The sequence below is a fragment of the Rhopalosiphum maidis genome, chromosome 3 (assembly GCF_003676215.2).
Source record: "Rhopalosiphum maidis isolate BTI-1 chromosome 3, ASM367621v3, whole genome shotgun sequence".
In the NCBI taxonomy this organism is placed as follows: Eukaryota; Metazoa; Arthropoda; class Insecta; order Hemiptera; family Aphididae; genus Rhopalosiphum; species Rhopalosiphum maidis.
The window spans coordinates 32,762,792-32,777,696 of record NC_040879.1 but is presented as its reverse complement, the minus strand read 5'-3'; the positions used below and the strand labels follow the sequence as shown (position 1 = coordinate 32,777,696).

Sequence of the window (14,905 nt, the reverse complement as noted above, 5' to 3'; positions counted from 1 at the left end):
ATATCTTTTTGCAGTATTTTTATTTTTTTATTTAGTGTATTTTAATATTTGTAACCGTTTTATAGATGGTTGAATTATAGGAAGATTTCAAAGAATTTTAAATAATATTTTAAGTATTTTCTCAAATTTATTTAGAAAAAAAAACTAAAATGTGATCACAATATTTTTTTTTTTTATTGAAGAATATTTAAAATAATAATATTGACAAAATGTTTGTTCTACAAATTAAACATTTTTGATAGTAAAGTTGTGTGCAATAAAAAGTTTTAGTATAATATTATGTTAGTGTTGATAGTATAATTGCCATATCTTTAAGAGGATGCCAGTGTAGTATAATATGTTATCTCTCTCTAACCCACGCACAACATAGCAAATTTTACGTTCACAAAAATGACTATAACCATATTAATTTCTCAAATTAGAGTGAAATGACCTATTATAGAATTTAAAGTTAAGAACATTATCTAAGGCATCTCATAAGCGTTTTATTATATTTTGATTTTAAAGTGAGTTATGAGTATTTTAAAATTGTAAATTGCTTATACATCTATTAATTAAATATCTAAAAATGTGAGTAATGTCATTTCTATACGGAAATTAAACGAGATCTATCAGTTTATTCTCAATAATAAATAATAATATAGTATTTTATTATGTCCTCTTTGAAATAAACAACAAAAATTTGTACGTTTTACTCGAAATATACTTATATGATACATAGTAAAATTTTCGATTTTGGTATTATACTTAGAATATATGTATTAGGTTTAGGTATTAGAATGACAGAAGAACTTTTCATGGACGTTCTATCACAATACGTATCTCAACCCCAGTATATTTAGTTTATCCGTGAATGACGCAGTACCTAATAAAGGTATAACTATCGTTAGAATAATTGTGATATAAGTTATATAAGTAGGCGATGACTGATGATAATAGTTATATCCGTGATATAAATATAGTTTAATTGTGCATAACATACCAATATAAATAATAAAATATATTAAATAAAAAATTTCAGCATTTATATCTGTATTTTCATATTTTTTAAATGACAGAAGGTACATTTTTACTTTTTAAAAAGTTAATCTGTATATTTTTTAACTGAATTCAATAACTTTTTTTTGATAAATAATAAGTTAGACTTATTCAAGGTGAAAATTCAAAATAATTTAATATAATCTAAACGAAAACTATTTTGTGTATTGTATCATAATCATTTCAATGAAACTATTATGGATACGTGATTTTATTTACAAACGTTATACTTCAATCTTATAGTTAATAATGTACCTATACCTCCAACTTGACTGCAACAGATTAGTTTTTTTGTTTATTTAAACACGATTTCATATTATACAATAGTCAATAATATACAAAAACTTAAAAACGTTTGAATTATTTTCCAAGTATACAGTCAATGTATTTTTACCTAATATCTTTATGGTACATTCAATTTTTATCTCAACGCAGTATTATATTATATAATATAGTTATATTGATTTAGATATTTTCATGGTATATAATAATATATATTATATCAAATATTTTTTTGATACATCCGTATCCTAGACGCAGTATATATTATAATATTAATGTAGGTACGCACATATATATTATATTCGTATATGTTGAATGTATTTGTATATTTAATTTCCTTAGAGATTTGATTCTGCCGGACACCGGAAACAGGAACTGAAACTCTTATTAAGCTAGGTCCCTGTCCGAAATTCTGCTACGGTCTTATTGTTACGGTCGAAAAATCGTTATATTACGGCCTGCTTGTAGCAGTAGGTATATAACGAATGGAGCATATACCAATAAACTTCAAAGGAATCCACTGTATGTACACTGTACATACGATTGTAATGAACAAATCAACCAAATATACGAAGTATTTGTTCGATTTGTTCGTTGCCGGTCACGTTAGCCAATTATTACTATATACAATACGTCAATATGGCAGTCAGTGTGGTGCTAAATTAATATGAAATATGTTTTTCTTTCAATTTGCAAAACTTTCGACAGAAGTGACAATATTGTATAAATGGAGAACAACTTACTATATACATCAACGCCAGACGGCCGCCTATCTTTTTTATCTGGCTCGCGCGTGCTATACATTTTAAAATTACTTTATACAATTTTATAGTTAATCTATATTTTATTTTATTATGTTTTTTTTAACATTAAATCATATAGTAAATATAAAAATTAAATGTTAATTGTACCTACATTTTATACACATCCACACATTTTTTGCTCTCTATACTTCCTATTCCGCTAGATTTTAAAGCTCAAAATATTGGTCCTCTGCTCTATGTTCCAAACCACCTATATCCTGTTATACAATAATATATTATTAATTATATACAATTAACTCAATTATTTTGTATTTAATTATTATAATATAGTATGTTATATACTATATAGTATACATCAGCGTTTACCAAAGTGGGCGACATCGCCCTCGGGGGCGTTAGTTCTATCCAAGGTGACAATGGAAGTTACAAGCTTGATTTGGGGCATTTCATTACAAAAGGGGGATGGTGGCAGTTGCAATTATTTTCAATAATATTATGTATATTACTACATTGTAGTATAAAATTATGGTACATTGTACGTATGAATTTTGTATTTTTAGAATAATCAGACAACGGTTACAAATAACTAATCGTGGAGACTTAAGAATGCGTCTTACGAATATCAACCAACTTTTAGCAAAACACCAGTCACATCCATCTCATTAGGACACCTTTTTTTATTTGTACCTATACAATTATATATTATACGATATTATGATAAAACATATACTTATTTATAAACAATGTATATTAGAGCGTATATCTGCATCATTATTTTTATTAATACAATGATTTAATATAGCAGACATCATACAGATATAAACTAGGTACTTATTCATGTTTTTGTTTTGAAAATGTTTGAACGCCATATGGCAAAAAATTGACTTTACAGTAATAAAAAAATAACCATAATATGTATTATTATATTATAGTAAGGACAATTTTGGTGGATTGATTTTAGTTGTGGTCTACAATGTTAGACAATTTTTAAAATCGGTCTATGAGTTTTGTTAATTTACATCATGGAAACTTCTACTGTAACAAAACTAACATTTTTACAAAATTCTTAAAAATAAATCTAAGTGTACGTAAATTATGAACATAGCACACTGCATTATATTTAATTTACTATATAGATTATAGATATATAAATGTATAATATATACAATTACAGTCTATAATATAAATGTTCAGTTTATATCTGATACTGCGCATGGTAATATGTTGGTTCATACGTCACGGTAAAAAGTAAAGAGTAATATAATAAAAATTATATCTGGATGGTTTTTATTATTCTGCAAATAAAGACAAAAAGTTGAATAATTTTGATCGAGCATTTACTCCCCCTTCCCATTTTGTACATAACTATTTGAAATTGAAAGTAATTTTGTGGGATGACAAAAGAGCATTCCCATTACGTTCTACAAAAAGGTTGATAAATTACCCGCAAGAAAGAAATAAAGTCTGTTTTTTGAAAAATAATTATAACATTTACATATACAATAACAGTAAAACACATTATTATTATCTATAAAAAAAAACTTCAACAAAAGTTATTTTAAATTCATAATTTTTTAATTATATTAATAAAAATACTTAATTATTCATGTATTTAAAAAAATGATTTTTCACGGTTATTTGAATATATTTGATAAATAGATTCAAATTCAATACAATGTCAATTATTAAAACTATAATTAAAATAAAGTCAATTAGAAATAAAAATATTAATACAATTTTCGTTGAATCAATAATTTTATGGATACAGTCGGATTTATGTAATATTTAGATAAAAATACTCTTTAAAGTATAGCGTCATGTGGAAATAAATTTCACACATTTTTTTTTAGTATACTAATACAATTTTACGCAGTTTAATATTTTCATCAGATAATCAATTAAAAAAATTATTTTAAAATTTATTTTAATTTAGGTGTATTATAATATTTTATCAAAACGGTATTATATAAATTTATATAGTTTAAACATAACACGGTTTTTAGGTTTTTAGGTTTGATTGTTGACATAAAATTAATTAAATCGTCTATTCGTTATTATTAATTTTGTATGTTGTTAATTGATACCCACGTATTATATAGTGGAAAATTGAGCTCTTTCCAATAAACGTTTTCAATTAAAAATATGTGTTATAAAATATAATTGTGTTTCAAACAAAATCTTTTATCCTCGATATAAATGTGCATAATATTAAGTTTAGCCAGATTTAATGAAATATAATATGGTTTAGAGAAAATTGTTTGTACTAGTAATTTTACTAATCATTCATTTCAACTGAAGGTTCTAAAAGTAATTAAAATAAAAAGAGCGAAAATGGGTAAAATAGGTAATCGTTTTGCTGTAAATTAGGTGTTGAGTGTATCTATCGTCATTAATTTAATCATTGTAATAATATATTGTAATATGTGAAATTTGAATTCAATGTTAAATTATTGAAGTATTGCATACAGAAAACCGTTTTGGGCGAAAATAACGGCCAATAATGTTATTACTACAAGTATATTTTATGATATATTTATATTGATTTATTTTACTATATTACTAATACAGTAAGTTGAATTAATTATGGTCGATAACATTGCATTTATTATATTAAATTATCATAATATATTATTACTATCAGTGCGTTTTTGGGGTTCAAAGTCCCACCGAAATATATGGTTGGTACGGATATTGATTTTGATTGTATAATTAATTGTAATTTAAGAATGGACATTTTTTTAACAACCCTCCCCCGAAATTAATTTCTATATACTGATTGCTATTAACTTTTAAGGTAATAAGTACCAACTTAACCGTAAGTATTAGTGTTTTACACCGAGTATTTATAGTGTTTATAATAAGCAATATAAATAATAAATATATAGGTAATAAACACTCATCAAAAACTTTTTGTATTATATTTTCAAAGATTAAAAATGTAATGAATTTTTAATTACACAATTATTTGCACATTAATACAATATTTTTATACATTTATAATGTTATATACATAAATATATTGATGAAAAATTACTGTGGAATTGGGTTTAACTTTTTTTTTTTTTGTATCTAGAAATAACCACTTATGAGAAAGTGAAGAATCTCGAATTCAATTTTCAAACTTTTTTACAAAGCAAAGTTGTTTTTATCTCTACATCTTTTTCTTGGAATAAAAAAAGAATATATCAAATAAATAAATGTTTATAAATAGCTCTTATAAAAATAATATTATGAAAAATATATCATGTATAATAAATATAAAATATAATATAACCTAATGTTATATCATGTTATTATTTAAAATGACTAAAATGATATGTTATTTAATCGATTTTATTAGATAAAACACATTTTATCATTCGAAATTATAAAAAAAAATACTGGAAATTTGTATCAAAAATTTCTAAATAGATCCCATTGTTTAGGACCTAGTTTATGTTAACATTTAATGTTAAAACAAATAATGTTGGTTGTTTTCAACATAAAAGCAGCTCTATAAAAATTTTAAAATCACCTATGTGTATTAAAAAACTAAATACTGGTTTAAATAAATTAATACGAATCTACTTGTCTACTTTTATATTTAAATGTATAAAAAATATATTTATGTATTTTGTATTTAAATGTTAAAAAAATAAAAACCTAAATATGATTTTACGTTATAGTATATTACATAGTATGATTTTTGTAAATTGCATGCATCTAATATATTCTTTTATTGAATTTTGTTTTTTTTGTTGTTTTTAGTTGATTTTTCTTTTAAATATACGCTATTTAAGTATACAAACTACATAGCTGCGCAAGTAGAAATTCTTGTCTGATCTAGAGTTGAAATAATTTTGAACTGAGAACTAAGCTAAAAAAAAATTATTATACGATGCAACAAATATGATTTCGTTTACTTAGATAAAAGTAATAAATATCACTAAGTGCTTCTCTTTTCTTGAAAAATAAATAAAAACAAGGTACCTAGGTTTATAAAAGATCTTAAAAAATTAAAGATATACATAAATATATATATATATAAATATCTTTATTATTAATATTGTTATAAATTTATCTTTATAATAACACAATATAATATCATCGTAGTATATTTTATTTATTATTTGTCTGCGGACCAAATATAATTTGTTCACGGGTCGTCATTTGGTGACCCCTGGTATATTATCTATGTATAATTATATTATATAGATATAGTTGAGATTATTTAATTTTTCGTTTCATGTCCAATATTTTATATTTTATTTATACAGTAGTATTTAACAACTATGTTAGTAACAGTAAATCAACATTTGTTCTAAAATAATATTCACAATGGATTATTTGTATTTGTATGATATTTTTTACATTTTTAAGTGGCACTTGTTTGAACTTTTATGAATAATAATGCATCTTTACATTGGTAAAACAAAATTGTTGATTAAATATAACGTAAAAAAAAATTAAATATGTTATGTTAATATTGAAAGATATACCTTACGCTTAGTTTTTTTTAGTTATTTATTAATAAATAATATTAACTATTATTACCTATAATAAGAATATGATATTACATATTACTTTTTAATGTATTATTCTTTTTACAGTTATACTCGGTAATATATAACTATGGAAGTATATATTTATTTAATAATGTAAAGTATAATAAAATTTAACCGACTTTTATTATTTAGGTAGCATTAACATACAATACAATATGTTTTGCAATATAAAATCAATATCAATAACATTTACAAATTATTAACATGGTGAAAACAATTTTCCTTGTTCTATAGATACCTATTCAGTGTTTATACAATATAATAATAAACTTGATATGAATATTATAAATTAAAATATAATCACCTCGGTAAAATATAATATATTTGTATTTTTATAGTATAATTTTACATTAATTTCATCTTCTAATGCATACATTTTGTTTATAATTTAGTTAAAACCTATAATTTTATTTATAATCACATTTTTTGTATCAATACCCTATAAAACATATCTATTACCTATTTTTAAATATAATTTTAAACCACTTGCTTAATTAGGTGTTAATTTTTATTTAAATTTATTATATATTTTAAATGGAGTTAATAGCTGTGTTTCTTGACTCAGGGAAATTAATTTGGAATTTTATATTTAAGTAAAAATAGTAAAATTACCTACTACTTCTAGTTTGGTTTGAAGTCAATATTATTTAAATTTGAAGTGTCAGTTGAGCATCCCTTATAGGAAAACATTTATTTGGCGGTTAAGACGGTTTAGGTAACAAATTAATAAAATTGGTTATTTAAATAAAAAAATGTGCAAAATTTAGTTTTGGGGTGCCAGGCTGACTGATCTATTTATTGTTGCCATCGAATGCGCAAAATATATGGTCACTATAAGTATTCTTATAGTGATCAATTGAGCAAGTTTGTATATATTATACCTTATTGTAACCGGTCACCGGTGTATGTTATATGCCAACGGCGAGACTCGCGCTCCATATTTTAATACATAGCTCCATTTTACATAGTCGGTGAGAGGTTAGTGGCTCTATTGTACGACACTTTACTGAAAGCTTATGTATATAATACAGTGCATATTGGCCAAATACCTTCGAATGACTTGAAAAATGTGCATGAATAGTATAACAGATCCACCTACAATATTAAAATAAAATTTGAATTTTATGTGTTGAATTGTAGTTGAGACAAATTTACACGATTCAAAATGACATACCTATATGAGTTCGCTTACCTTAACGGACACTTACTTCGTCCAAATGACACAATACCGTAGTACTGTAGAAAACTGTACTGGTTGATGTTATTTTTCAGTATTAAAAATATTTTTATGAGCTACATAAGATCAACAATGGAAGAAAACTGTTTAAATACAATAATTACTGATTTTAAACGGAACTTTAGAAATCATTTATCTGAAGAAAATTATAGGTAAAAATGATTTTGCTAATATAAAAGCTTAATAGAAATTTTATAATCTTATAAATTTTTACGACTTTTACGATTCTAAATAAATATAAGTAAAATATATATACACATCTGACGTAAGAGGAATAATATTTATTAGTATTTTCTAATACAGTTGATACATATAGTAAGTAACAGTGTCTTAATTATTTTTTCTCCGTTAATATAACTATACTCATGATTCACGAATTTAGTCTATCGTTTGTTAACGAAAAAAATTATCATTATAAAATAATATAACTTATCAGTTATCATATATAAACTAGAACGCCAAAAAAATATTTTATAAAATAAAACGATACATTGATTCCGATAATCTGATTAAGATACGAACCGTCTATTCTTGAAACTGTTACTGAAAATAAACTTCTTGATACAAATTAAACGAATTGATTGCATTATTGAATGTATGAAACATAAGATTTTCTTAAGCGTTATATAGTTCTTTAAATATCTTTATATGCGGAAAAATTAATGACCCCATATTACAAAGTAAATGTTCAGAACCATTGATCAATTGACTGGATTCGTATTATAGCAACGAATGTAATATTATAATATATATATATAAATATTGAAAAGTGAGAGTTCAAAATGTATAACAAAAATTAAATTAGTTTGTATGATTTATTATGTTCGAGTTAATTTGTTTAAACATGATTTCTGTAAACATGCGTCATTAGTTAATCAATAGAAATTATGTGATTAAAAATAAAATAAAAATTGTAATAGTTTAAAATGAAAATCGTCAGAAAAAATGTATTAAAAACTTAAAAATAATTATAGTAATAATAATAAATAATACATGTATTTCGTTTAAAATAGTCAAATTAATACTATTGATTCATGAGAGATGACGAGAAGAAAATACCATAAGAGATTTCAAACTACTTTTATAGTAATAAAATAATAATAAAGTGTTTCGTTTACTTCCTAAAAATGTTTGACACAAAACGATCGGTGGACTACAAGAGATAAACGTCAATAGTTTTGAAATAATTAGTGTTTAATATTAAAAAGAATTCTACTTTATAATAAATTAATATTAATGTTTTTATTATAAATAACTTGTATTAATGTACTAAAAAATAATGTAGATACTAGGTGCTAAGTATAAATATTAATAATTCTGGTAGAAATACAATCTGTACTCACTTAACATAGTATAGTTAATATAGTTTTTTAATGCGTTATTTTCATTAGTTAATATATATTAGATAAAATAAACATATTTTTTACTAATATACATATTTTGTAATAGGTTCTTACCACTATGTACAATTTGAAGTGTCTATATATTCAGTATTAAAATTTAGTTCGATAAATTTAAAAATGAATCTGTAGGTAAAAATATCTAACAAAAATACGAATGCTTTAATTGCATAATCTAATATTATAAAATTTTCAACTGAAATTAAATAGGTATAAAATTGTTGGCTTTTAATAAAAAAAAATTAAATATTTTTTATAATATACACGGAAATGTAACATATAACATTATATTTATAGCTATGCCGGTTTCAGTAATGATAAAATAATATGTAGATAAAAAAAACATTGTTAAATATCTTTATGTCAATTCTAAAATGTAATTAAAACGTATCATTACCTTGTCACTCGATTGAACCAATGATTAAAAATGTTAGTTAAATAAATAGGCAAGCGCTAATACTAATCTCTAGTCGAGGATCTGCAGCCGACTGCCGACCGATGACTTTCAATATGTGGGTGATCCCACATATACCCCCGGTTCCGAAATGATTGATAGCACACACACGCAGTGTTGTACCGCTTATAATAACAATAATAATATTTATCATATTATACCAAGGTATAAGAACAACTCGTCCGATGGTACAACTCCGTCGGAACGGCGGCGGTGAATGGTACACGCGCTGAATGCCGTCGTCGCAACGGACTACGACGAAGTCTCCGCGCGCGCTGCCGCCGTCGCCACCGCCGACGCTGCCGAGCACACACGACGACCACTCCGCGGATACGACCGGGTCGGGTGGTTAGCAGTCATCTGGCGACCGGTGTTCGATGCGCATTGCCGTTGTCCGTGTCTCTTATGTGTGCGCCACGAGCGCGTGTGTATAATAAAAAAAATAATAATATTATATGCGTGCCGTCAAACCACCACCGTTGTCGCCCTTTTGCGTTCAACAATTATACGTAATAAGTTCCGGCAATTAAAACGGTTTCGATTTTCGTCGTTTATCGTCCGGCACCACTCGCGGTCTAAAAATCGCGCGAACTGCCTCCCCGGGACAAAGTCCAGACGATAATACGCGACGTGTGCGGCTCCGGAGTGATGACTTGACTACCCGCGAGGGGCCTTTTCGTGTCCGTTTTTTTTTTATGTTTTAAAACATTTTTTTTTTTTTTTGCAAACAATCGGCGTGTTAGTATTATTATTTTTGTGTTTTGAAATTTTACGTTTTCATTTCTTTTTGTCGAAAAAGATCGTGTAGGCCGCGTGCGACATGAAGACGGCTGTGCCCGTGATATACGCACTTGGGTGTTTGCTGATCGTCACGGTCCGTGCCTCCGTGGACAGCGGCAGCGGCAGCAGAGGAGCGCCCAATGAAGCGTCCGTAACCATCGTCGACGATGAAACAGGTGAGTCAGTAATATTATTATGTTATAAATTACGTTATATGTATAATAGGCATACGTTTTAAATTGACTTACGATTAAAATAGTGTACCATATACTCCGAGTGTTTGATAATAACTGTATCAATTTAATGTTACACATTTTATTAATCGTTTACTCGATTTTTGTCGTTCACCCTCTGACCACAATATAAATATTAACGTTTACAGCATTTTAACTGAGTAATAATTATATAAAAAATGGTAATAATGTATGAAAAACACAGAAGTAGGTATCGGCTGACATCGTCGAATCTGTGCCTCGCGAATTGTACAGTTAATTTGTACACGATAATAATTTAATTATTATAATATAGACTGTTATACTATGCGTTGAATGTTATAATTTCATCCTTAAACGATTATTTATATTTAATAAAACATTCAATGATATTATGTATCTATATAGTTATAATCAATACAATTATTAAATAAGTAGTATTTTTATTACATTATCATGGCGTGTTATTAAAACGGTAGCTAAATATTTTTATCACTTATTTTATAAAAAATATTTCATTGATATGAAGATATTTTTTAACAGCTGTATATAAGTAATAGAATGTAAAAAAGAAGTGCAATAATTGTACAACTGTTTTCGTACGTATGATGAATTTTAATTTATTTCAAACAATTAAATCGAATTTAATGATTAATATTGTTTATGGGCGTCTACTAATTAAAGGATCTTCTTTGTTAATAATTATTTTAATTCTAAAAATTAAAATACTTTTAAATTAGTTCGAAAATAAAAATTCCTCGAAAACAACAATATAATTATTATTATTTTCTTCTAAATACGACTTCTCTGTTAAAGTCAAAACACCATAATTCCGCGTAAAACGTATCTTAGAAATAACAGCCTATATTATCATTTTGGACGTTACTCGTAATTCAATGACAAGGTGTCGACGTTTAATGCTCAAAGTTTTTCGCACAGAGTACAGGTCCGGTGGAAATTTTACCAAAGAAATGGCTTGACTTCTGATTACTTTTTAAAACCACCAGCTGGTATAACGGTTATTATTAAGGTTTCATTTTTCGTACATGTCCTTTGATTAAACATTGTTAAGAAAAAAAAAACAATTGAAAATACCAAAAATGTCATGAATGTAACCTATATTTGAGTATAACTTTAAAGGTGATTGATAACATAAAAATACAAAAAAAAAATAAATTAATAATGTAAATGTAAATAAATAATATAATTCAAAAATACAACAAAATTTGAAGACAGAACAGCAATTAAAATAATTTCTAAAAAATTATGTTCCATAAAAATCACTAAAGAATACAAAAGTGAAAAAACGAAAAAATAAATTGTATTTGAAAGAATCATGTGGTCTGGGGTGTATCGATATTCGTTAACTACGAAGTGTAAAGTTATGATGTAAATCAAATTTAAGATAAAAAACAAATATCACTACAGGAATAGCCATCGTGTGTCTTATAAACATATATATATATACATATTTTATCTGATATTGTTTTTATCTCACGGGTGAGAAACTTTCTTGTGATGTGGTCCACCCTGAGGTTTAAAATATGCGTGTATAATATTTAATACTCATGTACAAAAGTTTTTGAAAAATGTGGTTTTATTCTCCATTTGACATATAACTGACAAAATGCAAAATGTTTTATGTTGAAACTTTGCATTGAAATATAGGTGACAGAATTGTGAAAAAATGAATGAAAGGGAAATTAATTTTAGTCGTATAGTTTATATGTACAAAAATTAATATGTAAGTAGAATTATATTGTATAAATAAAATCAGCAGGAAGTATAGCAAGATATCTGAAATAAGTAATAATTATATCTTATAGTTAAAATAGTATTATAAATTCGGAAAAAAATAGTTCATGAGATTTGTTAACTAAAAATTAGTAATATCATGTAGCTTAATAAGATAACATACTCAAACTAGAATGCTAGATATATTTTATTGATAGTTGATACGGAATAATTATATTCGAAATTGTTATTTTATTTCTGGGTTTATTATTATTATTATTAAACAAATTGTATTATAGTATAATAAAATTGTATTTACTGTATAAAAAACCTGGAAAATCACTCACTGATTAGCAGGTTTTGAAAGTACGTCGTTCTTGAGTAGGCCATTAATGGCTGTTTTTAAATTTGAATTCAGTGATACATATAATTATAGAAATCGTTTACGAAAAACGATTTTGGGTGGTAACAGTATGTCAGTCACTAGCTTAAGATTAATTTTTAGTTTATTTAAGTATGATTATAAGTATTTTTTTATACAAATATAATCAAACATTTTTTATTATTTAACCTTTTTTTTTACAAGTCCAGTGCAAATGTTATATTATATCAAATTATATTTGTATTTAAGTATAACTTAATAAGTTCAGTCAGTATACTAACGTATTATTGAATAGTAAAATAATTAGCTTGAAATTAATTTTACTATTTAAAAAATATATTGCATATACAAAACAAGAATAATATACGTTATGTCAAAAATTTTAAAATTTCTGCGGTAATTAGTTTTCGAATTACAAAAAAATAAATTAATGTTCTCAAAAACTGATATTACTACCATTTAATCACTATCAGGTGGAATATAGAAATATTTTATCTGCCCCTAAACATAATTTCAATCAGATATAATAGAACACGCATCATTATAAAACGGTAAAATATACATTTATCGAAGCAATAATAATTTAAAATAATATATAATAAGGCTATACATTTAATATTAATAGTATTTCAACTCATCATTTTAAAAAGTTTTAATTTTGCTGAAAATGTTATTTTTTATTTGGTGTCATCACAAAACTACGTTTTAAGTAGAAGGAAAAATAAAAAAATATTGATCAAATAATACTTTTTTCATCTTAATACTTACAGCTAATTAATAAATTTTTTAAAATTCGATTTTTATAGATTGAGAAGTCCTCAAAAACATATTATTCTGTTTTGAAATATGAAATAAAAAATAAATGGTTTTCATTTAACAAAGTAAAAACAAAAATAAAATTGATAATGAAAATAAAAAATTATTTCATAGCAATGATAATATATTATTATATGTAAGAATAATATTTTCAACATTTTTAAAGTTTTGGTAATAATGAGATTGAGTATAGACATTTAAATGATCCTTATATTTTTAAAATGGTGTTTAGATAAAAACTTATAATAAAGCAAATATTTTGTTTTTGAAATTAATTGAATTAAAAATAATTCAAATACATTTGCATTTTTGAATCATAAAATTTCGATATAACGCTTGAACACAATATTTATTTGTTAATATATTTTTTTAAATTAAAATTGTTCATATTTACAGACAATTTAATTTTAATTTTAAAATAATATACTATAAAGATTGGAATGTTGAAGAATTATTTATTTTCTACCAATTCGGTCTGTAGAACGGCGCATCGAGTATGCAATTTAGTGTCTTCGATGTAAATGTGCATTATAATAATATTATTATATTATATAGATAATACTACCTCCGTTTTGAAGGTGTTCAGTATTATTCTGTTATTATTACAAAAAGCTTTTAATATTGCATAGATACTTTAATTAAATTGTTATTATAATAACTTGTGTTTGTGACGATACTGAAGTTAGTTAAATAATAATATTACATTTTCACTATACTAACATTAAGCTATTAATATCAAAATAATATTCTTGTAGACACAATATAATAATATTATAATATTTGTTGTCTTCCGTAAAATAATTTTGTGTAATATTATAGAATATTTTTTTACTTAGTAAAAAAAAAAAAATAATTGATTAAACATTTTTAATTAACTTGTAAAATAATCTCAATTCAACCTAACTAATACATATTTTCTCAGAAAATCATTAACTTATATTTAGGTAGGTACCTACTTATCGTGGTAATAATTATTTACAAATTAAAGATATTAAAGGAATTTATAAAATTAACATAAATTTAAATTGATTCATATACAAAGGCATACATTGTACAGATACGTTTGCATTAAATTCCAAAAAGTATAAATCTATTATAGAATATCTTATAAAGTAAAAAAATTAGTAAGAAAATACTTTTCTATCGATTACTGAAAGTTTAAAAATAATTCCATTAAAGAAAAAATAGTGGTTTAACACAAAATATTCATTTTTGTCTTGACTTGAGAAGTATCAATAGAAATTTTAGCTTATTTATATTCA

The 14,905-nt window shown here is 24.6% G+C and overlaps 1 protein-coding gene across 1 annotated transcript in view; it reads left to right on the top strand.

Annotated features, from left to right (window-relative positions):
- The first annotated feature begins 10,127 nt into the window (after nt 1-10,127).
- Nucleotides 10,128-14,905, top strand: part of LOC113556221 (nephrin-like) — a 414,201-nt gene continuing 409,423 nt past the window's right edge. Inside the window, exon 1 of the mRNA XM_026961043.1 lies at nt 10,128-10,675. Coding sequence (XP_026816844.1) covers nt 10,540-10,675 — 136 coding nt within the window. The 5' untranslated portion in view covers nt 10,128-10,539. The remainder of the gene's footprint in view (nt 10,676-14,905) is intronic.